At 36.1% G+C, this 27,158-nt stretch overlaps 3 protein-coding genes across 5 annotated transcripts; all 3 read right to left on the bottom strand.

Moving 5' to 3' along the window:
- Nucleotides 1-996: 996 nt before the first annotated feature.
- On the bottom strand, nucleotides 997-10,224 carry LOC149003283 (uncharacterized). The gene is given in 6 exon segments (XM_089138815.1): nucleotides 997-1,028; nucleotides 1,231-1,318; nucleotides 1,643-1,761; nucleotides 2,358-2,447; nucleotides 6,961-10,058; nucleotides 10,178-10,224. Coding segments are annotated over 5 exon segments (3,420 nt in total). The 5' UTR covers nucleotides 10,052-10,058; nucleotides 10,178-10,224.
- Nucleotides 10,225-16,405: 6,181 nt separating this feature from the next.
- PSBW (photosystem II reaction center W) lies at nucleotides 16,406-17,152 on the bottom strand. The gene is made up of 2 exons (XM_089137669.1): nucleotides 16,964-17,152; nucleotides 16,406-16,884 (listed from the first exon to the last, which is right to left on the bottom strand). The coding sequence occupies exons 1-2, from the start codon at nucleotides 17,058-17,060 to the stop codon at nucleotides 16,571-16,573; spliced, it is 411 nt and encodes a 136-aa protein (XP_088993795.1). The 5' UTR covers nucleotides 17,061-17,152; the 3' UTR covers nucleotides 16,406-16,570.
- Nucleotides 17,153-17,247: 95 nt separating this feature from the next.
- LOC149003281 (putative galacturonosyltransferase 5) lies at nucleotides 17,248-21,642 on the bottom strand. 3 transcript variants are annotated; one of them, XM_089137666.1, is made up of 9 exons: nucleotides 21,133-21,642; nucleotides 20,996-21,030; nucleotides 20,841-20,882; nucleotides 20,646-20,730; nucleotides 20,471-20,547; nucleotides 19,393-19,616; nucleotides 18,888-19,248; nucleotides 18,046-18,573; nucleotides 17,248-17,720 (listed from the first exon to the last, which is right to left on the bottom strand). In XM_089137666.1, exons 1-9 carry the CDS (start codon nucleotides 21,248-21,250, stop codon nucleotides 17,442-17,444), a joined length of 1,749 nt encoding a protein of 582 aa, XP_088993792.1. In that variant the 5' UTR covers nucleotides 21,251-21,642; the 3' UTR covers nucleotides 17,248-17,441. The 3 variants fall into 3 exon arrangements, with proteins under 3 accessions (XP_088993792.1, XP_088993793.1, XP_088993794.1); XM_089137667.1 differs by having other exon boundaries at nucleotides 19,393-19,610; XM_089137668.1 differs by having other exon boundaries at nucleotides 19,393-19,586.
- Between the last annotated feature and the right edge of the window lie 5,516 nt (nucleotides 21,643-27,158).

Here is a 27,158-nt window from a genome sequence, read left to right as displayed (position 1 = left end):
CTTGGAAATAAAGCTTTAAGGCTTACTTCTTTTGGTAAATAAAGAGGAGATGTAGTAGCAACGACCTAGCACCCCGCTATGCAATGTTCGAATTTTTTATTAAATGCGACCAATACAAGCATTAGCCCTGTGCACTACCAGTGCAAGCGTATGCCCTATTAGCAGAACTCCACTGGAAGCCTAGTATAATCTACAGAAGCCTGTAGCGCTCGTGCCTAGTCGAAGAGCACACAACTGTCCAATGCAAGAAATAGAGGGGCAGAGGAGATTCGAACCTACACATGAGATTTATCAAACTACTTGGGAGTGAGCTTGGGACCACTAGACCATCACCTCCAGACCCTGGTGGTAGCTTTAAGGCCTACTCAGGCTAACTTTGCCACCCAGAGGGTATTTGGACCATTGCTTTGAAATACAGATTGATGTTTGATAGTTTGGGACCATGAACCAAAACTATGGTCCAAGTGACTGGAAACTCTAAACTGACCTGGTAACTAGTCTCAAAGTAGTTTACTCAACTACTAATTGTTGGGAAAATTTAACCATGTTTAATTCAAAGACCTAACTGTACCTTCTCAGGCAGTATAAATTTCCTCCCCTTATCCTCAAGGGTACAGGTAAGAAAACCCCCAAGCTAAAGGTGAGGATACCTTCATCAGGTTTACCTATATACTCCCATTATAAATGAGTATTGAGTGTAAGATGCTATCACCCCTATGAGGTTGAAATGGTGGCATTTATCACAAAACTAGACATGTATACACAAAAATTTCAGTTAAGTATGTGTTTTCAAGAAATGAGACCTATAAATGAATAAAAATTTCAGTTGGGCTTTGTACATTCAGTTCAACCTACTTCTGAGGCAGATTGAAATGAGAGGTACAATCATAGATAAAACCAGAAGAATAAGACTTTTGATTATTTCTTCACATTGTATTGCCAACTGGAGTTGAAGTAGACCTTAATTCATTAACATATCTATCACTCTTGGCCCTCTTACAGACTGCTTGCTTCATCTGATCTATAACCTGGAATTTTCATAATCATTCAGAAGAGGATGTCAGAGGGACAACATGAACGAACAGCAGCTAAAAATAGTGCAGCAGATTAGTCTAAAGGGTTTCTTCTTCATTTCCAATGAAGTATGAACAGAAGAACACCCAGTGATGATTTGGTAGGTGGACCAAAGCAAACATACAATTCAAAAACTACAAAAATAAGTTCACAAACCTTGATCTTGAGTCTCAGTAGATAGAGGAGAAGCAATTGTTCCACTAAAGGGTGCTACCGCATTGACAGAGATCATCGATTTCAACACCTATAGAAAGAAAAAGAAGGAAATAAAGGGAAAGAGTAGTGCTAGTCCAGTTTCTTGTTTTGGGCCTTCCTTTCTAGGCTTTTTGTGTGCTTATCTCTTCTTCGTTCTGTTGTTTTCCTTTGTGTCTTGCTGGCTATGTAGGCTCTGCGCCTGTGTCTTTCTACTCTGTTCTTTTTTCTCCCCCTTCTCACCTTTGGTAATGAATTCTTTTCATCCCAAATAATAATAATAATAATAATAAATTCACTAACCTTGATCTTGAGTCTCAGTAGATGTATTTTATTACCATGGAAAGACTACAAAGAATTTTTGAAGTTCAACTACCTCAACTCTATTCAGATTCTGCTTATTTGGTTTGAAAATGTTGAAGACCCAATCAAACCTTTGTGGCGTGCAGAGACAAAGATCAACACAAAAATGGAAATACAACCATAACCCTGTAACTATAACAACATAAATACGTAACAAGAAATTTGGCAACTATTATAACCAAATGTACAATGCAGGAGACTTTAGTAAGAGTAGGGTATGCCACAAGAGACTGTATTACTCACCCATTTAAACAAATATCCATGGTCATCATTCCACATATATGGGAGGTTCATGCCGAATATTCCAGTCACCAAGGAGCGAGTATATAGATAAAAGAAAGAGCTCCAACCCATGAAGAGCTCTTGCTGATGACACAAATTTTGGAAGAAAGGCTATGATTCATAAATGAATACAAAAGAAATTGCTCTACAAAGCCAGAATTATGTAAAATCAGAGGAAACAAGAACAAGAGGAACTAACATAGAGGGTAGTTAGAGAATAAAGAAATTGTAAGAAATCTATGGAGAGTTTGGATTTGTATAGGTAGAATGTATTCCAGTTGTTGACAAAATGACCCAGATTGATCTGATTGTCAAGTTTTTGTTAGTTTGTTTTAGATGCTATGACAGAGGCTAACAGGTATAATATGATCTCTAAGAGTATGTCTGGCAATGTGTATTCTTATTCTATTGTAAATTATGCATTCAAATCATGTTGCCAGGTATACCTGGCTTATGAGCTTCCCCAAAGTTCAAGAGGAGAAGACCATTAATAATGTAAAAGTTCTGTATAAAAGCAGTGAACAACATATTTAGACCTAAACATAATGAATGAATTACCAAAAGTTATCGAAAAATGGACACAGACACAAGCATACACACATTAACATGACTAGCAATTGTTAGCAATATAATTAATTGATGATCAATTGAAAATGTGAATCCTTCGGCAAACACTCACGTAAAACATATGTACCCTTAAATTCTGCAAAACCATAAAAAGTATCGGGGGCTTGTGCAGTGGCGGAGCCACGTTGGGACCGGAGGGGGCCATCCCTGGATTTTTTTGAAATTGGAAATATCCTTGTTTTTTTCCTTATTTCTCTATCTTTAAATGTTAAATACCACTATTTGGCCCCCTCCAAAATTTTTTTTAAAAAAATTTAAGATAAAGATGATGGGTACAAATGTCATTCATAATCTCTATCTAATGTTTATCATTCAATCCCTAGTTTTAAGGAATAAAAGGTTAAATTCTAATTAAAATCTAACTTAAAAACTAACTCACGATCCATGAATTTCTCCTTATATATTCTCTCCTATTTTCATTTCTATTTATTCGCTCATGGATTTCCTCTTTTATTCCTATTTTTTCTCTTTTTTTTCCTCACACGTCTCACAAAATATTGAAGTAGTTAGCAAACTTTGGAATTTTCCTAAATCTTCTCCACATCAGGTATTCACTCTCTTTCTCAAGTTAGTCATTTCTCTCTCACACACTCACGAATTTTCTATTAATTTACCTAATTTTTAATGTAGACTTTACATTAAAATATAATAATATATTCTGAGATGGGACCTACAGTGGGTCCCACATTGGCCCACATACATTCGGCCCCCTCCATGTTCAATCCTGGCTCCACCCCTGGGCTTGTGGCTTCACCAGATAAACAAAACGAAGATTTGTGTTTTTCTAAATCTGACTCGATCATTGAAGGTGGCTTCTCATCCTCACTCTCTTTGATTCTCAGGATTTTGAAATAACATTTGGTGCTGTAGGAAAGTTTTATAGTCACACTAAAGGTTCAGATTAAATTAAAATAAAAAAATCTTTATTTTTTAAATAGTATCTCAACTACTGGGCGTGACTGATAGATATGTATTTTTCATCCAAAAAAGAAATGAACCTGAAAATGTTCCGCATTTACATAGATGACAAGGTTTAGCCAAGGACTCTTGGCTAGCTAGAGTCTGCAACATAGAAGTTAGAAGCTGAAATGGAGCGTGGACGTGAAAGTGTGGACCGAAGGCCTTATCTTAACCATTGGATTAGTATCCATGGAGCCCACATATGTGATTCATCTGATTCTAACTACTAGGATTGTGAATTACCAAAAAATAAAAAAAACAAAAAAAAACAAAACTAGGATTGTGTGATTTTATTTTGATGATTTGACGTGCGTTTATTCCCCAATTGTGTAGAGATGCCTACAACGTAATAACCACGTGGAAGCTCACCTAAAGTCCTACTAGAACCATATGAATCTGGATCATCACTCCTGACGGTTTTACCACCACAAAATCGGTGGACCCCACAGGTAAAAAAAATTTAAAAATTTTAAAAAGAAATCTCATCACCTAACCCCTCGGCCCCTTGTAATTTGTGATGGTAAAGCCGTCGAGGAGCACAAAGTGCTTCTCCGACGGGTTGAGGATCCGGACTCGAATCATATCTGGGTCATAGGAGAGTAATGTTAATTACCATCATTGCCCTTGTCTTAGGCAGAGTAAAGGTAGAATTTCTATCCCCTCATAAATCATTGAATCATTAGCACTTTTCTTTCGGAAAAATGTGGACTTTCTTGTTAAGTGAATCCATCTATTGCCCTCACTTGATTATTTACTCTAATGACATGAAAACTTGTGACTTTGGTGTATGATATCCTATGAAATATCGACCATTCATAAAACCTAAGAGATATCGATACAGTTTTGAAAAGAAAAAAAAAAACCCACAATATTTTCCAACCTAATTTTACCTACTTATTAATTAACCTAATAGAATTTCTTGCTTCTTTGGGTTATAAGACTTTCACAAGTCCTTGACTCAAAGAATGGAGTTAGGTCAAATTGTTCTTTTCATGATGGTCGAGGTTTTCAGGATAGATAGTCAGCTATACTATTATCACTTTTGTAAATAAAGGGTAGAATTTCGATACCCTCACAGACCATGGTGTCATTAACACTTTTCTCCTGATAAAATGTAGAATTTCTTGTTGAATGAATCCATGTATCGCCCTGTCTTTGGTGTGATTATACTCATGACATGGGAAACTTGTGCCCCTAAACATGGTTCTAGTGTATGATATCAGATCGGGTATCCCTTGTATAAAACCTGTAAGATATTGATCAGTTTTGAAAAGAATCCATAATACTATCCACCCTACTTTTGAATCTACTTAAAAATGAGTTTTTTGATCATTTTACCCTTTATGTAGTATGGTCAATATGAAACCGATAGTTAAAATCATGATACTAAAAATGAAATACTATTTCCTCAACTTTGCCGTCTCAATGAAGTGGTATGCTACCCAAAAAAAAAATTGACTCATGAGATGATCTATGATAAATTTACATTGAAATGGCAATTGATTGCAATTCCCTCACAACCAAACAATGCAAGAAAGGGAAATCCTTTCCCTTCCCTTGCAGCCAAATAGAATCTTAATAGTGGCAAAATGAAAACACACAACAAAGAAGAGATCAGTAGTGTGTAGAGAATTGAAGAGAGGATACAACATCAGTATAGCTTAAACAATTACTTGCTCCAAATGAGCAAAACACACACACACACATCAGTATAGCTTAGACAATTAATTGCTACAAATGAGCCAAACACACACACACTGAAGAAGTTTTGCAAAATAAGCAAGAATGCATGTCCAAGGGGACCTGAAGCTTCCAGATTGGAATTCTAAATCATTGATTGAACTCTCTCCGTCCTACTTTGAGATTGACATCAATGGCTTCGCTGTCTCTGTACAGAATCAGATCAAAAGCAGTTCATTATTCCATCATATCTTGTACAAAACTAGAAGGTTTATGTTCTTGGAAAAGGGTTGGGCACAGGTTGGGTGTGTAATATTTTTGTTACAAGCTAGTAGTGTGTGGGTGTGGGATGGAGATTGGAACAGGGAGGGGCAGGGGAAAGAGACAGGCACCAGCAGGGTCACTGTGCTGGCATGCTCAAACTTCTCCCTGATATCTTTCACAAGGAGGAATACAAGAAAAAATGGTTTCTGAAAACAGTGACTTCCAAACTTCTTTAGAACTCCTAAATTAACAACATGATTTTGAAAATTGGAACCAAACCAGGGAATCAAAATCAGCCACTCTTGATTCTGGCTAATTTGAATTAGTTGATCAATATAGGATTTCAAATGTGTTTCCTTGCTTGACATCTCTTATAGAAAAAGTAACTTTTGAAGAACAGGAAAATCTCAAATACTTTTTAAATTGACTTGAAGCTTGAGACTAATTATCTGAAAGATAAAATCAAGAGTTCCTAGAAATACTTCAAGATCTCAAGAGTTAACAAGTTAAATAAACTCAAGATGTCCCCCACCCCAATTTTATTTTTGACACAGAAAAAGATGCATAATATTCTGATTAGTAGAGTTGAAAGAAATATCGAATCCACACAACACTGGATGTTCACAAATTAAACCGTTCAAAAAGAAGTCACCCATCATCAAGTTTACTCATATGTATAAACTAGCTTACCAGTACTTAAAATTAAGGTTGATAAAGTTACTCTTTTGCTGAAACAGGCCTCACAAAAAGGGATAACCTGAGAAGCATGATCAAGCTTTTTGTGTGTGAAGTGTCTCATGTTGAAGAACAATATTCAAATGCAGTAGAAACAGTTCATGAATGTCTAAAAATTTATATTTCTTGAGATCATTTTTTGCTATTATATTTTTCAAATATATATAAATTTTGATCCTCATTGATCCTTGATTTGACTTTGCCAAGATTGTCTCTAGAAGAGTTCCCATTCCAGAGTTTGACCCCTGAGGATAGCAGAGGAAATTTCAGAAGATTGAAAAGATTCAATTAAGTTTTTACGGATGCATCCTAACAATACTATATAAGCCTCTTTTTGTTATCAAGGACTACTTCACAAATTCAACCCACTTATGGGAAACTTGTATAGATTGTAAAAGTTGGGGAGATCAAAATAATTAGAATTTTCAAAATGACTCTGGACTCTACATGGTGGGTAGGGTAGGGCAAAGTTTACTCCAATGGGTGCTAGATATGGAGGAATTCAAGGATGAGTTAAAATGAGACTGTTTTTTTAACTACTTATGCTGCAAGTATTCTCATGTAGCATGTTGTTCATGAGCAAAGCTAAGAGTAACTACAGATTTACAATAAAGGTCTGTCCTGTTTAGGCTATTCCATGGCTCTATGTTCTCCAGCCTTATGATAAAATTCTTTTAATATAAAGTTTTTTATGTGACAATTAATTGCCTTTCAAGTTTAAACATATTTTAAGAAACATTGGTGGCAATTAGGAAACGAAAAGATATAAAATTCTTTTAATACTCGTAAGGATGTCATTAATTTGTTGCAGATTGTCGGGGAATGATGTCAAATTGAAGCATTTCTGGATGTAGAGAGATTGAAGTGAAGAGAGTTCTCCCAAGCTCCTTGGTAGATCTTTCAGATTGGAACAATCAGTTATTTCCAACCGATTGAGGTTTGTTTGCTTTCCCAAGTGCTCTGGTAGAAGTTTTAGAGCGGGACATCCACATATAGACAACACACGTAGTGTTGAGGGGTTTCCCAATCCCTCTGGTAAGTTTATCAAATTTGCACAACCTATTATCTTCAGTGTGTCTATTGAAGTCAAGTTCTGCATCTCTCCAGGCAAACAAGTCAAGATATTACAGCTTGAAATTTCCAACACTAGAAGCGATGAGAGTTTGCTCAACGAGTTAGGTAGAGCCTCCAAGTGTGGACACCCCCTGATCTTCAGCTTTTTCAGTGACATCATCTTTTCCATTCCGTCTGGAAAAAAATGAAAAAGATCAGATCCATCGATCTCCAATTCCTCAAGTCTCTCGAAGTTGTCAATACCCCCAGAAAGACGTCTCAGATTTGTACAACCAAAAATCCTGAGCGTTTTCAGATATCTCCATTTTTGGATTTCTTTTGATAAAAACCTGAGGTTTGGGCAATCCCTAATTTCAAAATGTTGAAGAGATATCAAATTTTCAATGCCCTCTGGCAATTCTTCTATATCTGGACAATTTTCTATATGCAAGTGGAGAAGCTTTGAAAGGTTTTCCAAGCCGTTGGTCAAAACCATTCTTTTTCCACAATTTCCTATATGAAGTGTCCGCAGTGATTGCAGGAGCAACGTCTCCTTCTTTCCTAAGGTTGAAAGATGATCACAGCTTCTGATCCGCAGCTTCCAAAGATAAGGAAGTTCATGTATTGAAGAACTGACTTGCTCTTCTTGATTTACAACATCCTTCTTTGCTCTTAGCAGAGATTTCAGCTTATCACATCTGTTAAATTCCAAATCCTCCAACTCCCTGAGATCCTCGACTACTGCACACTACAGATTTTCACAATATGAGATTTTCAGTCTACAAAGACAACTCAAGCCTGTCAGATCCAGATATTCTACACTCTGACATGCGTAGATACAGAGCTCCTCTAAATTCACGAGATGCGAACTTCCATTATCCAACCACGCAGGGAGCTTGGTGCCTTTGAAACGCAGTATACTTAGAAACAATAGATTTTGAGGAGGCTGGAGCTCCTCAAATATGAGCTCTTGCTTCTTCTTATCCTGATCATTGGTCCAGACATGCCAATCAGATTCCCATTCTAACATCAACTCCTCAAGTCTTGTTTTCTCCTTCAGATTTGCTGCTCTAGCATCTTCTTTATTTTTCACATGACCAAGGCCAAGTAAACTCAAGCTTCCTTGGAGTTGTTCCAGACTATTCAGCTCTTCAATACCTGCAGCTTCGTCATCAGTAACGGTAGTGTTGCCAACGTGGAAGACATTGAAGGTTTGAAGGTTACTTAGGTTCCCTATTAAACCTCTCGGAATGTTCCTCAAAGTCCTTTCATTTTCTAGATGCCTCAGGTTAATCAGTTTTCTCATTTCTCTGGGCAATCTCTGAAGATGTCTACAATGCAACAGCTTCAAAGTCTGCAAATGGTAGAGCTTGGAAATGGAAGCAGGTAATGCTTTAAAGGTACCATAGGAAAGATCAAGATACCTCAAGTGCATTAGCTCTCCAATTGACGGTGGCAACTTGTCTTCGCTGAAATGTGTAAGTTCTAGTACACGCAGGCTCCCAAACTTTAAAGAAGGGAAATTTCTAGTACTAGAAATGTTGTTAACAGCAGAAGAATGAAGATATGTTCGACTGTTGTTCCTCTTTTTATCAAAGTCATCCAGGTTCGACAATATGGCATCATTTCCTAAGAGAGTTCGTGTAAAATTACGTGAAAGTTCACTCATCATGAAATCGTCGTCATAATCGTACCAACTGACAAGTAATGAGTTCTGCAGCAAATAGTCACAATATAAATTACCTATATCTTCAGTACTGCTACTGCTAGTGCTAGTGGATGATGATGCTGCTTCCTTTTCTTCTTCTTCTTCTTCTAAGAAACCTTGAGCCATCCACTGTTGGATCAAGATTTTCTTCTCAAAGGTAAAATTCTCGGGAAATACCGAACAATATACAAAGCATCGTTTCAAAAATGGTGATGGAAGGCTATGGTAAGATATCTTCTTAATTACTGAAACAAGTATATCTGGTGAATCCCCTTCACCAAGATTTAGAGCATTTAAGGCAGCTTCCCACGACTCTTTGTTTGGTTTCCAGCGCAAGGCATCACCTACACTTTTTAATGCTAATGGCAGCCCACGGCATCGCTTAACAATTTCCTTTCCCACTCCGATAAGATCTTCGCTCTCCACAGCATGTCCTCCCGTAAATGCTCGGCTTCTGAACAATTCCCAACTTTCTTCTGCTGATAGTGCATTTAAATAATATGGATAAGAAATCATTTGTGGATTGTTTTCATCAAGCAACATACTAACAATCTCTTGTTCCTCCACATGCCTTCTAATCCAACCATAACCCATTCTATCCACGCGTAGTCGTTCCCTTATTTCCTTTGGTTTTAGTTTATCTTCTTCAAGCACTAGGGATTTATAGATTTCTTTTTCTTTTTGATGGGCAAATCTAGGATCCATTTTCTGTTCCAGATTATTCAACACGTTCTGGAGATCCTTGATTTTACTAGACATTCTGAGACGGTACAGAAGTGGGTATGGACATACTAACAAGGAAGAGATGCTTACCTTCCTCTTCCTGGTCGGTGCCTTCATCATCTTCATGCAGTCAACTTGGATCTCCTTCTTTTCCATTTGATGAAAAATTCTCATGGCTTCATATGACAACTCCTCCAATTTGTCTTCTGCTTCATAAAATAACTCTTTAGCCGCTTCACTGTAACGTTCATCCATATCACTCTTCCAAAAGCGCATTTTGGCTTTGTTTACAATACTCTGAAGCTTTTTGTACTCCTCCTTGACACCGAGTTGTTGAAGAGTGCTAGAAATAATCAATTTCTCATCAGCTCCATAATTTCTTATAGCCATTTTTCCTCTGTAAACAAGCAATAGGACTAGGAATTCAGCTGCGGAAACTTAAAAGCAAGAAAAGAAATTGTATAAACTAACCGTAGAAGATCGATCAATCGAGAGAGAGGTGCAATGATTGAGTACCTTACTAGCTGCAAAATCTCTCATCAATTTCAGTAACCTGTGACAAGTGTAGGAATCCAGAAGGAGGAGAGAAGCAACTAAGATAAAAGTTAAATAAAAGAGTGAAGCATATCCTACCAAAAAAGAAAAAAGGGCAAAAAAGAATGCTAACCTCTCCTTGGAGGAAACCTCAACGCCAAATTATGCTCAATATTTCAATGGAACTTGTTGGTGTTGTTCAAGAACCTTCTGGTATGTAATATATAAAGAAAATAAAAGGTGTTGCCTCATATAGAAGCAAAGAAGTAGATTCGATTTCCCTAAAAACAGATGTTGCCTCATATAGAAGCAAAGAAGTAGATTCAATTTCCTTTTTTCTAAAATTTGCCAAATTCATGATTCTTGATTTACCAAACCATGGTTTGATCTTTGGAATATAAAAGGATTTTACAAAAATGGTAAATGTAAAATATGAATTAAAATTACTATTTACAAAAGTTGAAAATATTCATCTATTTCTGAAAAATCATACCAAAAACCCAAATGTCCCATTTTTCTTTTGGGGTCAAATCCTGGACTTCTATTATCACCTAAGTGGCTATATCCATAAGTTGGCATGGTGTGTCTTCGATTTTGAAAGCTTATTAAAAATGTTTACAAGTCGTTAAGATAACAGATACTTCCAAATTACTAATAAAAACCAGATCATGGAAAGAGATGATATTGACGATCAAAAAAAACAAAGAGAATATACAAATCAAGGAGAATCAGATTCTGCAAATCATACAGGCACAAGAGTAACTTTTAGTTAACAATCCATAATCAATGAAAACATTACAGCAATCTTGCATTACGAGGATGGATTAAAGGAATAACAATACAATGAACACTCATAAATCAGCATCATTTTATCTTATGGTATTTTTAGTTTTTTGTTCTTTTTTTTTTTTTTTAATTCTTAACCATTTTTTTTTAAAAAAAATCATAATTGAGAACCATTTGTGATAAAAAGAAATTAAAAACTATTTGGTAAACATTTAACATAATGAAGTATGGAATGAGAGATTGATGCTTCATAGTCTAGTAATGAAAATACTATTGGCCAGTTTATTTCATATTCAATTAAGAACATCTGGAAGGACATAGGAATAGGATAGTTACTTCTTTTTTTCTTGGGTAAAAGGGATAAGATAGTTGTAAGTTATCACTTCATTGACACACATCAACTATCGAAGAAATGGTTAGATTCAAACAAAAAGGCTGTTTAGGGTCCTAATCTTGAGAGTAACTCAATACTTTAGAAAAAGTATACTTAGAGCCACATTGGGTGGGATGCCTCAGCCTTTCTTGTCTATTTATTTCTTGACACAAATGACTTAGATATTCCTATTTCTTCAAAATCATTTCCTTTCCTTTCTTTCTCCTTCACCCCACTACACATGGGACCCACATGTTTATTTTTTCCACCCCACCTTTGCAAACAAACGCAGCCTAAGAGGTGTTGGTTTCAACCACTAGAACAGTTCAGCATTGGAGGTTTAGCCAAGGACTCTCGGCTAGCTGGAGTCTGCAACATAGAAGTTTTTTTTTTTTTTTTTTTGGTATCTGAGGTTCATCCGGGCCAGCTTGCACGCACCTTGCTTACGTCCTCAGGGGGAAGCTTATCGTCCGCAAGGGTCGAACCCATGACCTCTCCACTAAAAAGTATGGATCTTACCATTCTACCAACCTTGCATTGACGCAACATAGAAGTTAGAAGCGAAAATGGAGCGTGGACGTGAAGGTTAGGACCAAAGGCCTTATCTTAACCATTGGATTAGTATCCATGGAGCCCACATGTGTGATTCTTCTGATTCTAACTACTAGGATTGTGTGATCTTATTTTGATGATTTGATGTGGGTTTATTCCCCAATAGTGTAGAGGTGCCTACAGCGTAAAACCCACGTGGAAGCTCATGACCTAAAGTCCTACTAGAACCATATGTGGGTCATAGCCATATGAGAGTATTGTTAATTACCATCATTGCCGTTGTGTTAGGCAGAGTAAAGGTAGAAACATTGAGTCATTAGCACTTTTCTTTTGGAAAAATGTGGACTCTCCTGTTAAGTGAATCCATCTATTGCTCACACTTAGATTATTTACTCTAATGACAAGAAAACTTGCGCCACCAAACAGGATTTTGCTTGGGAGCAAAGCCCCGAGCATGAACGTTCATGATTAAATATTTACTGTTTGATTAAATCCTTACCGTAGATTATCAGCATGTACAACAAAATTCTTTTTAAGTGTTATTGACCCGGTTTAATTGCTTTAACTCAAACCGTGGGATCAACTCGGTTTAATTGCTCCTAAGCAAAATCGATTCTGAAGATAACATGACTTTCATCTGCGTTTTGGGCGGGAAGTTGAAGAAATTATTAGATTCACATATTTCACATTTCATCATTTCCAGTGTTAACCTTTTATTTCCAATTCTCTGTGATTCTTCTGGAAACAGAATAGTGATAACTACTTATCAAGAATCTTGCTTTACCTGGTGAATGCGAAGACTGTAACTGCTAATGTTTTTGCTCTAATTGGGAGCAAAGCGAACTCGTCTCCTTCCGTTGTCTTTCTGAATCTAGTTTTCCTTGTCTCCTAACAAGGTCCATGGGTTCTTTAGCTATGTTACTCCATCAAAAATAGCCGTCTCTTGTTTCAAGTTTTGAGGTTTTTGTCTTTCTAATTTCCAATCACGAAAAAGGAGTTTGGACAAGGATAACTCAAATTAGTATGGATCATTTGAACTTCTCTTCTCCGATCAATTTACTTTTTTGATTATGTTTTATTTTAATGCAGTTCATGGAAATTAAATTGTTTGCTTACGACTTCATAAGAATGATGTTCTTCTTGGCAATGATAATGAATTTTAGTTGAACGTCAAAGTTTTAATAGTCTCTTCAGCTTCCTACCCAGAACACAGATGAAAGTCTTGTTATCTTCAGTATCGATTTTGTTTGGGAACAATTAAACCGAGTTGATCCTACAGTCTCAGTTAAAGCAATTAAACCAAGTCAATACCACTTAAAAAGAATTTTGTTGCATATGCTGATAATCTACGGTGAGGATTTAATCAAACAGTAAATATTTAATCATGAACGTTCGTTGCTCGGAGCAGTGCCTACGAGGCACTGCTCCCAAGCAAAATCCCACTAAACATGATTTTAGTGTATGATATCCTATGAAATATCGACCATTCATAAAACCTAAGAGATTAGGAATTTTGAATCTACTTATTACTTACGAATGACTTTTTTATTTTATTTTTATCATTTTACCCTTTATTTAGTATAGACAATATGAAACCGATACTTTAAGGGTCTATTTGGTTACATGAGTCTGGAGATTTCAAATCTATGGAGTCATAATTCATAAATTAACTGTTTAGTTAACCTGAATCTATGAAATGAAATCTTTGAATTCATTTGTGATTTTTGTGAATATACAAATGTTTAACACTTTTATAGTAGAGGTGAAATCTCTAAATTTCATCCTATACCCATAAATCCATAGATTCATGTTTTTAGTGTAAAAATATGAATCTCTAGATTTCATGAATCGAGAGATTTTCACAACTAAATGGGTATAAACCTCGCATTCATGAATCTCAAATCTCTAGATTATGTAACAACAGGCCCTAAAATGACTCATGAGATGAGATTTATGATAGATTTAAGTTGAAATGATAATTAATTGCAACTTTTTTTCTCAGAAAAGGAAGCAAGATCTATTGATCCTCAAATACCAAAAAAAAAGAAGATAGGTATGTGAATACCAATGATGGCATGTTAACGCGGTTAAAGACCTAATTTTCCTAGGGGAAGTCTTAGGTTTGCACCCATTATCAGCATTAATATAACAAACTCCCCTGGGGACATAATAGCTGGCCTAAATGAACCTCAGATCCAAAAAAATAAAAAAAAAATGGACTTTTTATTTTTTTTATTTTTTATGTCACCTATATGGGGTGGAACTTTGGATTCTCCACCACAGTGGCCTAAAATTTCTTAATCAAGTAACATAACCATTATAGTTGCATTTCTATCTATTTTCAAAATATGTGACATTTATCACAACAGTAGACCTTAAGTCCTTAACACGTCCATCACTATTATACCTTAAATTATTAACTCTCATTTGTTTTGTTGTGTTTTCCTTTCTGCCTTTCTGGCTTTGTAGGCAATGCGCCTGTGTCTTTCTCTTGTGTTCTCTGAATCCCTTATTCATACAAAAGTAAATAAATTCACTAACATTGATCTAGATGCATTTTAATACCATGTAAATACCACAAAAAAAAATTTTGAAGTTTAATTACCTCAACTCCATTCAGATTCTGCCTTCCTGGTTAGAAAATATTGAAGTCCCAATCAAACCTCTGTAGCATGCAGAGATAAAGATCCACACCAAAATGTTTACACAAGCTAACCCAGTAACTATAACCACCTGTTACCAGTAACTATAACCACCTGTTAATTTGAGAAAATTGGGTTGGGGGAGTCATTGAGATACCTTGATTAGTTCATTCAGATACCTTGATTAGATTTTTGTTTTCTCCAATTTCTCATAAGTGTGAAAAAATGATCATGAGACATATATTTTCCTTTGTTACTATCAGTATTTCTTAATGAAATAGAACGATGAAACTTAAATAGAAAGTCATAACAAAAATATGAAGAGGAATACTCACGTTGTGATTATGACCAAGGTACAAAGAATATGAATGATTTACCAAATGAAAAACATAAATGGAATAGTCTCATTAGCATCCCTTTACGTGTCATACATTTATTATTTTTTCCTCTTTAGTATAAAGACCAGCCCGTTAATTCAAAGTGTTCACGATAAATATGATTCTCCTGTTTACAGTAGGGGTGTGTCAATTTGTAGCTCGAATTGTTAAAACCGAATTGCACCGGTCCGATCGGAACCCTAATGGGCTGTATTTGGGTTGAGGGTAGTGGAGCCCGCACCAACCCGAAACCGAACCGCAACCCGTTGTAGCCCGTTGTACAACCCGTTGTATTTTCATGTACTAGCTAAAGCGTTACGTATGTCTGGGTGAGATCATATTTACACCGGTACCGTAGTAAGGTAAACTTGAAGGGAAAGAGAAATTACCTTGGGTTTTGTTGAGTTAGTACATGATGATTTTATTGAAAAAGACCGCAGTCACGGTATTTATTTCACTCAAGATTGGGTCTCTCTAACAGGTGTTTTGCCCGTGGCTTCCGAGGGGTACTCATGTTTGGCATATGCCCACTATGACCGAGATCTTTGGGGATGATTCCAGTACTACAGTTCGGTGGAGGAACTTTAGGACACCCTTGGGGAAATGCACTAGACACCCTTAATGTTGCCCTGCTCAAACATGGCGATATATCACCGACACTTCGGCTCTTTTTGGTATCAATTATCATTGTCAATTATGAGAAATTTTTATTATTTTAAATTGTTTGGCATCTGTTCTGAATTTTATTTTTATTTAAAATAATAGAAAAACCTCCAAATCCATAATGACTTTTGTCCATTATGGATTTGATGATTTCATTATCTTCTTTGTGTGTTTACTTAAGTTCATAAATAAGATGAGGGTAATAGTCATCCTTCTTTTTAACAACCATCTTTTTCCTTCTTTTCTCCTTGTTTACTATCATTTTTAACGATTTTTTATTTTGACACCAAATTATTTTCCATTTCATAATTTATTTTCGATGTTCACCAAACCATTTTCATTCTTGACCATGATTCTTGTCTTTTTATTTTAAATAGGCATTGAGTGTAATTGATACCAAAGCCTTGAAGCATGTTATAATACATTGTAATATATTAAATTTCCTTTTCTTCCTTTATTTATAAATTTTAACCTCATGGAGAGTATTATACTCAACTACAGAACTTTAAGGAAGACTCTTTAAAAAAGTTCCTCCCTCAAGAAATATTCCAGAAGCAGGCTGCTTGTTGGAGAGATTTTTTTCTTTTATTTTAATAGAACAACTTGTTGGAGAGATTGAAGTAAGATAAGAAAATTATAGCCTCAGATAACCTGTGGAATCGATTGGAAACGGAGGAGCAAGAAATCCCCCATGGAATTGAGTAGAAAAGAGCTTCCCAAATCGCATTTACTGTTTGAAATCAAATTTATGTAATCTAATCAAGATACAAGAAGATAGTAATATTTAAAAGTGGGAAAGTAGAAAGAACCCAGCAAATGCAAAAACAGAAGTTTTTTTCGGTGAAGAAGAACAAAAGTTTTTAATACGTAGAAGGTGGTTCTGATCAACCAAAGGTACAAAGGTCCAACCTCTTTGTTCCTGCTCTTTACATTCCAACTAACCAGATTTCATTTCTAAGAGGGGCTTTGATGTTGTTTTCACTCAGAGAGACAATCCTGATTCTTCATCCTCATCTAGGGAGGAAGTGTAAGTGATGTAGAGAGTCCAGATGAGAGCAAAAACACCCAGAAGGATCCACCCAAGTACGTTGTTGCTCAACCCAAAAGGAAGTCCTGTTCCTTCTGTGCTCATTCTCTCATCCACCAAAGCCAAGGCTGGAGACGAAATCGCCGCCGCCGCCGCCACTGCCGATACCAGTGATGCACTCATGCTCATGGTTGAGCTGTTGTTAGATCCAGAAGGCTTCTCCTCCATTGAACACACCACACGACCCTTCTTTGCAAGTGCTGGCAACCCTGAAATCAATTTATTTACATAATGAAAACAGGATCTTTATTTTGGTTCTTAGATTAGATAGCAATGGCAAAAGCTTACCGAGAACAGGCGACGCTGTGGCACCCACCGACCTTCTCTGGGCAAGGCCGGCTCTTAACACCATTGATGGTAGGTTGTTTGCAGTGAGGGTAGCCATTATTTCTTCGATTTGGGAGAAAATGGAAAGTTTCAAGAGACTTCAAATATTAACAGAGTTGTTCCTTTTCTGCTGTGGATGAATGGTTTCTGATCAATTATATGACAGTATAAGGTCCATCACATCTCACAAGATGGATAGGTAGATACAAGACCACTCATTCGATATCTTTATCCTCATATGACCAACCAACATCCTCCACGTGGCATGTCATCCATCTATCTTACACCAGCATATTCCATTTATGTCCTAAACCTTTCCCCACCTTGAAAGCTATTAATGGAAAACAAAATTGTAAAAAGGAAAAATTTAAATAAAAAAATGGGTGATTTACAATATCCCAGAATAACCCTTTAGTCTGATCAGATGTACTATGAAACTTCAACTACTCAATATGTTGCACTGTTCCAAGTGAGGTTGATCATAATTGAGATGCTTGTTCCAGTAGCCCTTGTACTCTGCAACTGCAATATCCAACCATGGCTTCATGTGTCCATCGTAGTGGATCACAGCTGCCCGTTGAATCTCACTGCTCCTCAAACCCGAGTTGTAGCCCAACCCAAGGATATGCCATCTTGGGTCTATAACCACTGTTTTGTTGTAGAAGGTGACCAGGCCCAAAGGCAAACTACCCATCCCCCACAACTTTCTACTGTTGCCCTGCAGCCCATAACCAGAGTCAAAACTCACCAATAAACATTAGAAGATTTGAAGATCAACTATAATTGAACTATAATTGCAGCAGTAGTAGTTGTTATGATATAATTCCAAACAGGAACTAGATTGCAATTATGAATATGAAGAGATCATGCAAATTATTTCAAGGAGATTTTGGCATATTATAGTTCAAACTCAGCAGAATAAGGCACTTCAAATGTTCTCTCTGGAAGTTTAGAAGATATGGGTAGCACAAATTTCTCAGATAAACTGAAAATAAGAAATTAGATCCATAGTTCTAGATTATGCAGAGAAAGAGTTCCCTTACCAATTCTAAATAGTCAAGGTAGGCAGTAGTCAGGTTTTGCCTCCTCCACTCTTGCAGATCAAAAATATTCATACCAAATGCCCATGTGCATGCTTTGGCATCAAATCTCTTCGAAATGGTTGGATCTGATAAGTTAACTAGCAGCTTCATCCACTGAAGTGATGTGCTACCTTTCCCACAAGTTTCCACTGCTGCATTTACCTTCCCCTTCATATCAGTCCCCCACAACCCTCTCAAATCCTTCTGCACAACCACATCGTGGTCAAGAAACACAATCTTATTTAACTTTGGGAAGATCTCTGGCAGATAGAAACGCAGTTGATTCAGCGGTGAAGCAAATCTTGGGTCCTGAGACTGATAATATTGCTTTTCCAATGCTGAATTGTACTTGGAAGGCATCCATTCAAAATTGTCCATGCTCTGAATCTCGATTGAGGCTTCACCAGGAGGGTTCAACAAGAACCACATTGTAATTGCTGGTAGGTTGAGGGAATCAGTTACTACATGGAAACAAATTTTTTCCGGTTCCTGCAAATGAATCAAGCAGAAAGAATTGATTATTTGGTGTTATTGAGATTTTATAGATTAAACTAAGATATGACAAAAAAAAAATATTGGAGGGTAATAACTAAGCTATGTTACTGCAACCAAGCTAGCAAGCATCTGGCTCTATATAGTACATGGCATAAACTAATTCAATGGATAGTTCAGCTAATTGCCAACTTTAAAGCTTCCTTTTTCTTTTATAATTACTAGGAAAGCATAGTTGAAGCCAGTCAAAGACGGTAGCCAGGACAACAATAGATAAAGGGAAGTACTAATAATCAAGCAGGAGGTTTTACCATGGATGATGCTACGGTAGAGTTAACCACAACTGCACATGCTAGGATATTGTCAGTGAAAATAGCAAAATGATAGAGATCTGGGTCATGCAACTTTTCATGCCTTTTTGGGAGCTCCCTCTTCTCAGGCTGTAAGGCAAAATAATCAGCAGTGAGCTGCATGGAGAGGCAGTGAAGACCTTTTGGAGTAGTACTGGCCGCCAGATTAACAAGATATGTTGTCTGCTCCCTGTGTCTCCTAACCTGTTCCTCTCTATTATTTGTCATTGCACGGAGCGTCGATGACATGGAACAGCAATCGGGGCAAAAATGACTGGCTTTGGATAAGGAAGCCTCCATAGATCTCATTTTCTGCAAAACTCTGCACAGTTGTCTGTTCTTAGACTAGAACCAAAGTAATTGGTGGAAGGCTACTGAAGATCAGTTGCTCATTTTATAATTTGTGCATCTCCACTCTGGATATATTTACACAAAGTTCATGGCAGTGTGATAGAAGAAAACGTACCTCCTTGGTAACTCAGAATCATTGGTGGCATCACCCACTGTTCGCTCTAAATCTCTTATTCGCAATTTCAGTTCTTTCACTAAGTGGGGATTGTTGTTTGGAGATAAAAATTTCAGATAACCCTCAGCCCTGATGACTTGATCTTTCGCTTCTCTTAGTTTCTTATCAGTTACCCTGTGCTTGGAAGGTTTTGCCTGTTGTTCAGTTGTATGGGAGGACTTCAGCTTCCAAATGACCACAACCCACAAAAATTAGTTAAAGAAAAAAGACATTTAAAACCACGTCCAAAGATTTCAAACCATATATATCAATCTTTTTCCTACCACAATTGGACCAGAAAAGAAACATGGCAAATATTTACTATCATCTACCGGGAGTCAAGTCAGATTTTTAACAGAAAGAAATGTATTATCAAGTAACTGAATCTGCACAACAGATGATGTTGCCCTCTTGGTTCACATAACAGTCAGTCAATGGAAGACAGAAATTTCAGTCCCCGCATTCTGAACGAATACTTCTGCAATGCATTTGAAATAACTACCCCACCATCTTGAAAGTAGTTCCCATGTACTTATTGGAATGTTAGTGAAAGCATAGAACAATATTTATTTATGATTCAAGTAATGAAGCTTCTGACGGTAATTGCATTCCATAATGGGTTTCAACAGCTTCAAATTTTGTTTCACTGCATAAATTTTGCAAAGGCAGTCGTTCATCTTGGTTCTTTGCCTAAAAAAGTGCATATAGGACTGAGATACCATAGTCTCCTCTACAACTTCCAATAGGAAATTTGAAATGGTATGCTGTCAGAAAAGGATATAAATCCAAGTTCTTTAGTTAGAAGGATGGGAAGATAAACATCTAAAACCAAACAGAATCTGGACATCTGACTGAGTTCTTTACCAAAAGAGATCTACCTCAGTTGAATAATGATACAATTTCATCCTCCAGTTAGCTTAATCGTGGAGTGTGGGCTCTATCTTAATTTGAACACTCAAGTTCCAAAAGCAACCTTTTCAAGTCATAATGATGATGGATCATTAAAGAAAAATCTCTTACAGTTACAGCAAGGTCATACCTTTCCTCCAGATGTGGAAACCTCTTCCTGCGGATTCCGCTGATTTTCATTATCGTTATCATGATCGGTCTTTATAACTGTAGATCCATGGAAACAGAAGGAACTCACATTAAAAACACTTTCAACAATCCAACAAGTATTAAGCATAGAAGTAATTAATGAAAACATCAATAACCATTAATTTCCTTCCCGATGACCGGTTTTTCCACTGTCCTTAGCTTCATATGCTCACGAATTGCCCGATCTTTGTGCACAACTTCCTACATAAATCAGATCCCATTCAAGAAAACAGAAGGGATTAATGTTACCCATGAAGGAATTAATGTTACGCCATATCAGGGCACAGTTTTAGAATAACAAGAGCAGATACCTGCTGAATAAAGTTCATTTTCAGAGCTTCGGACCTGTATTTCTACATTAATCAACAAGATCCATTTCAGAAATCCCCAATCCCCAAAAGTTCATCTTAAAGATGAAAAAACAATGCTAAAAAGTGATGAATGATTAAATTAAACAGACACATACAATACTGGATAAATCTTCAACATGTACATTGTGCGCTGCAAGAACAGAACACGAAGAAGAAGAGAAGAAAACAAGTTAGAAAACTTGAGAACAACAGCAAAAGAAAATTAAAAGGGGATAAGTAAAGAAATAACTACCAGCAGAAGGGGTAAGACTAAGTACATCATAGACTAAAACAGTGGGAACAAGAAGAATGAAGAGGCAGAGCAATGAGAAATGGAAAATCCGCCACCGGTGTCTCAGATCCTGTTTCATCTCTTTGGGTTTTCGTTTCTCTGAATATCACGAATAGGGTTCATTACTTCTTCCCCTTTCTCTTTATCTAAAACCCATTAAATCCAGAATGCAACAGTCGCGATTCTTTCGCTCGCATCTATCTTTCTTTCTTTACTGAGATTGATTCTTGTGGAGTGTGAAAAGATACTCGAACACAGGAGGGAAGCAAAGAAGTGCCGACAAAGGAAGATGAGATTTCTTCTTTGTCTTCTTTTATGATTTTTATGGTTTCCGGGTATGCAAATGTCAGGATTTGTCAGTTTTAGCCGAATTCCATGTACTCTTCTCCGAGAATTGCAGAGTTCGCATTGAGATTTGGGAATGAAACACTCGTCGTGATGGGAACGTTTTCTTTTTTTCGTAGTTGACTATTTTGGACACCGAAGTGATAACCCATTAACACATGATCTCTCAACAATTATAGCCCATGAAGTCTTTTTCGTTTGATTGGGTGGGCTCCACGCCGAGGCACGTTCCACCTGCCACGTAGCGTATCATAAGTGCAGGGACTGTGCTTCATAAGAACTGAGAATTCTTTTTTTCTTTTTTTAGTAATAAAAAATTTCAGAATCAGAATCGGTGAATTGGCCGTTACCACCAAGACCGATTCCTTCCTTTTCGATATGAGGACCGCTTCCAGCGAAGATTTCGTACAATGGAAGTTTTGGATTTTCTTGAGTACGGTAAAAATCGAGGATTTTACCATTAAAAGTAATAATTACTATTTTATCCATAATTTTTTGAAATTATTTATTTAATTTTAGATTTTTTTTTTTTAATTACTGATGTCTTTTACTGTTAAGATCCATTAATTAACGAATGAGTGACATTTTTTTATTTATGTAAAAATTCAAAAATAACTCCAAATTTTACTTACTTATATTTATATTAAATTATATTACTAATATTAATAATTAAAAAATTTATCCTAATTAAAAAATCATATTCTCTCATCAAGATATGGAAAGCAAAGGAAAAAAAAAAATCTCGTTTTTAAAATATAATGAAATTAAAAAAAAATTAATTTTATATTTTATCTTTTATTTATTTAGTTTTTAATTTAGGATTATCAAATTTAAGAAGTTCTTATTATTGATAGATTTTTTTTTTCTTTGAATTACAAATTATAAGAGTACGAGTATAAAATTGGTATATATATATAAATATATATATATTTTGTAATTTTTATGCGGTTGTTTTTTTAATATCGGAAATGTAATGCCGTCTACAAGGGTCAAATCAAAGACTTCTCTACTGAGAAATATGGATTATTTTTTTGTTTGTTTTGTATAAAGGGGCTTTATTAAGCCCCAACTCACGACCTTCTTCACTAAGAGGTGTTGGTTTCAACCACTAGGCGTTAGGTCGTTGCAGAAGTATGGATCTTTACCAGTCAACAAACCCTACATTGGCCAATAATATTGTTTTTTAAAAATTCTAGAAAGGTGAAGTAGATATTAAACAATCAACTATAATTGTCTCTTAACAAACAGTAATTTCATAAAGAATATGATCATTTTAGTAATTAAGTAATAGTACAGGGAGACAATAGTAATTATTTCAAATAAATTCCATCCATTTTCTGCTATTTTCTCATCAAACAAAAGGAGATAAATTTAAAAACTGAAAATAAAAATAAAAGGAACGTTTACAACCCCACCCTTGAGTTATCCCTAATGTTAATCTCATCACATGGGTTATCCAATTTATGAACCGGACCCCAATTATTAGGTTTTATTTATTCATTTCTAATAGTACCTTCACAGCCTAAATTTAAAAATATTGTCTATGAATTATATTCCTAATTTTTATTGGAAAATGAAGGAGTTTGCAAAGGTGAGTCAACCGTGAGGCTCTTCTTTCAAGGTTGCGTTTGTTCTTTTTGAAATATTGAATTTGCTTAAATAAATATTTAACTATAATTTTCTAACAGCAAACGGTGTATTTGATATATTTTTGATATATTTTCACCATATAGGGGTCTTCATAAATTCGATAACCCAAAAAGTGGCATTAATTTCAAGGAATAATTCGGGGAGGTGACGCTAAAAATTCCAATAAAATTATTTTGCACTTTTGGTATCTACCCTAATTTGATGTCAATATTTAATAAAAGAAAGGGGGTGTTAGAGACACTAAAATTTCTCCAAATAGAAAATTGGTGGAGTGGCCACCCAAGGTGAGAAATTTTGCCCTCATTTCGGGGGCTGTTATTAGTCATTTTGCACCTTTGGTGTATACCCCAATTTGATGTCAATATTTAATAATTTTAAATTATTTCCTATAAATTCTTCCATGTAAACACTCCTCAGTTACATTTAACATGTTACCTTCTAACGCCTAAATCATTCAGATATAATTGGAAAGATAACTTGTTGACCTTGAAGATTCTATTACAAAATCCATTCATAATTTGAATTGTTTCCATAAATTATTTCATGTATATACGATTCACTAATCATATTTAGCACATTGCCTTTTGAGGCTTGACTCATTATGATATAATTGATAAGATTGCTCATTAATTTTGAAGGGTAATTATTTCCATAAATTATTTTATGTAGATTCTCCTTATACACATTTGATACATTGCGTTTTGAGTTTTGAATCATTTGGGACAAGATTGGTAAGATTGTCCATTGATCTTAAAGATTTCACTATAGAATCGCGAGAGAGATTGCCTAAAAATCGCTCGAAATAGCAAAAATATCCTAAAAATCGAGATCTTGTCGATATATCGATGATATATTGCCAAAATTTGTGAACCCAAATATGTCTTACCTTGTGGCCACCATGACCTGATGTAGTAGACAACACTGCCCTTGAGAGAATAAGGATCCTTCTTTAGCTCATAAAATGGACCCGCCTTTGAATTTTGACAAAATAAAGCAGGGTGGAATCCCTAAGTAGGTCTTCGATGGACTCCCTCATAATGTGTAGTGAAGATGTGTGAGGAAAATATATATATTTATCTTGACGGATAGGGAATTTGAACTCTCATCAACCACCCATTAATTACAATAGATGGACTTGCAATTATGTCCCTCAATTTAGGCTAGGCATTTCATAACATATTGCTTAAAGCAAATAAAAATGAATGGAATGCAACTATGAGACGAGTGTGGATCATCTCCTCTAACGGGTCCGGCAGTTTTACAACAAAAAATTATGTGAAACTCATAAATAAAAAATAATAAAATATATTTAAAAAAAAAAAATCATCACCCTAATCCTGTGGTCCCTATAATTTGTGATTAATAGCCGTAGTACTCATAGAAGATGATCAAGACTCCCATTAAACATGCTTCGCAAGCTCTTTGAAAAGATCGATTTCTGACCTTAATCATCAACTCTAGGCAGTTACAACAAAAATAACCATCAGTTATTGTCATGTTTCGCATGCTCCATGAAAAAAGATAGTGTGACTTGTATGCTGCGCAGCATGTGCAGCGCACGGTCGAGATCGAAATCTAGATCGTGATTTCGATCTCGACACCAAGACGGATGGTCGAGATCGAAATTTCGGTCAAGATTGAAATCTCGACCATGCACTTCACCGTGCTTCACATTTACTTCTTATAAAGAAAAAAGATAATCTTTTGGGTTTTAATTTAGAGATAAAGTATTAGATGTGACACTAAAGAGTTGATTTACCCAACCAACACCTCTTATTTCAATCCCTTAAAAGCACGAACAAAAAAAATCTCAAATATGTCAATGATCCATTATTTAAAAAAAAAAAAAATCATAAGAAGTTGCTGAAGCAATTCTGGAGTAGAATCCAGGGTTTTTTTCCCCTGTGGTTGAGAAAGTAATTTACGCATCCACCTAAGTCTAAACCGTAGTAAACTCCTAAAAAAAAATATCAGATGGTGCTCCGTAGTAAATAACCATATGATTTATGGCACCTTCTCTCTCCCTCTAGACATAGCGCAGACCATGCCGCAGACCGTCCGATGGTTTCTATTTCGATGGGCATACATCTGTTCAGATCAACCAGTTTCGCCTTGATTTTTTTCCTCTGAAAAAAGAGTGGATTTTTATAACATTTTTATCAATTTTTTTATACCGATCCGCTACTGGCAATTTTTTTTTGGGTACCCAAGATCTCCCCATGGGATTTTGGGTTTTTCCCTCAACTTAAAGTAAATTTTTCAATCAATATGGTTAGATTCATGACATGTACATAATCTAAAAACTAAAGTCTTCCTTTGAGCGAAAGAAAGAGAATATTTACAGTCGAAAGGTTTCTTAGTGAATAATGACCACCATTTCTTAATGAAGGGAGTTTTTTTAGTGAGAATGTCGTTTTCCTTTAGTTTCTAAGAGATTCAATAATGTATCAGATCACCTAGCAAGGAGGGTCAAGTCACTTTCAGGCATGACTAGTTGGTCTTTATCCACTCCCTGGCTACAGAATATTTGTAACTTTGTTTCCTCTGCTTTGCCTTAATAAATTCGTCTGGTTTACCAAAAAAAAGAGATCATGGGTTTGATGCTCATGTGATATATGTAATCGTCCCCAATCCCCACCCTGTAGTATAAAGATACCAATTCCCATGGTAGCTGGAATAAATGGAAGCTTCTATTTTGATTTTGTTTGTCTAGAGGCCAACGTGGTGGCGGACTGAATCCCCATCAAGAATTGAGAGATCCTTCAGGTAGATATTTCGGACATTGGATATTAATTTTGTTTTGGTTGGTTTCTTCCTTAGAGTCTTTTGAACCAATTCATGTAAACCCCCCCCCCCCAAAAAAAAAAAAAAAAAAAAAAAAGATAAATAAAGAAGAAGAAGATAAATTTGACCATTGAAGGGTTGCTCAGTCGGTAATGTTTGGCAACCCTTAGTGAAGAGTCTTGAGTTTGACGCTCCTATATTATACGTAATAGTCCCCCCCCCACCCCCAACCCCCCAATGTAAAGCTACCAATTCCCCCCCCCACCCCACCCCAAAAAAAAGAAGAGTAGATTTGACCGTTGAAGGGTTGTTCAGTCGATAATGACCTAATGATCGACACCTCTTAATAAAGAGGTTACATGATTGACTCTCCCTATGGTATATACAAGGCGACATCTCCACTTCGTTGGTTGCCAGAACTAGTGAATTGAAGAAATCTCGTAGCCAACAGTGCCAGTGCAAGATTCGACTTCTCAAAGTACACCTAGAGGCTAGAACCTGCAAGGTGCTTGACGAGTGCCTCCACCACTCTGACATCGACCACCTTGATTTGATTTTACTTCGCTAAGCATAACATGAACAAGTATTAATTTTCCAGCTCGAAGGAAAAGATACAGAGAGGATTTTAGAGACTCTAGCAAGTGGCAGAAGAGTCAATGCAGCAAGCAAGAAAGTGGCAAAGAAGGAAGGAAACATAACATCAATTGTTGAAACCTTTTTTGGTAGAAAGAAAAACCATAACCCTAGATGCCACATTTGCATAGATTAAAGCCCAATAAGCCATCAAACAAGCTGTCAAATTGTCCAAGCTTATGATTCAAAGAGAAAGCAAACAAGCATATGGTTTTCAAGATGCAGTTGGATTCTCTTGGCAAGATACCATCACCAGCCCACCAAACCACAATGATAGAGTGGAAAATGAAGGCTGCTTTAGTGTCTTCCAGTACAAACCTCATCACTCTATTATCTGTTGAGCTGGATTGAAATTTCAACGAATTTCATAAGATTTTGGCAATATTCTCAATTTTTGTAAAATATCGCCAAAATCTCCCCGAAACATGGGTTGATTCGGTTTCGATTTCGGTCTTAGTTGAAATGACCAAATTTCGATAATATGTTTTACCATGGGTATTTGTTGTAGATGCCAACTCCCTAACATAAAGATGAATTTGGTTTCAGATTAGATATGCATCATGAATCTATTCATG

This window comes from Hakea prostrata, chromosome 10, assembly GCF_041222555.1.
Source record: "Hakea prostrata isolate BN-2017 chromosome 10, UWA_Hpros_2, whole genome shotgun sequence".
NCBI lineage: Eukaryota > Viridiplantae > Streptophyta > Magnoliopsida > Proteales > Proteaceae > Hakea > Hakea prostrata.
Note: the sequence above shows the minus strand (reverse complement) of the source record. Positions and strands in the feature narration are given on the sequence as shown.

Excerpts from the sequence above, each read along its gene's own strand:
- LOC149003281 (XM_089137666.1), bottom strand. The coding sequence starts at position 21,250 with ATGAAACAGGATCTGAGACACCGGTGGCGGATTTTCCATTTCTCATTG. Across the intron at positions 21,031-21,132 it reads TAGTCTTACCCCTTCTGCTG|CGCACAATGTACATGTTGAA; the intron begins GTAGTTATTTCT and ends CTGTTCTTGCAG. Across the intron at positions 19,249-19,392 it reads GATTCTGAGTTACCAAGGAG|AGTTTTGCAGAAAATGAGAT; the intron begins GTACGTTTTCTT and ends ACAACTGTGCAG.
- PSBW (XM_089137669.1), bottom strand. The coding sequence starts at position 17,060 with ATGGCTACCCTCACTGCAAACAACCTACCATCAATGGTGTTAAGAGCC. Across the intron at positions 16,885-16,963 it reads CACAGCGTCGCCTGTTCTCG|GGTTGCCAGCACTTGCAAAG; the intron begins GTAAGCTTTTGC and ends AATTGATTTCAG.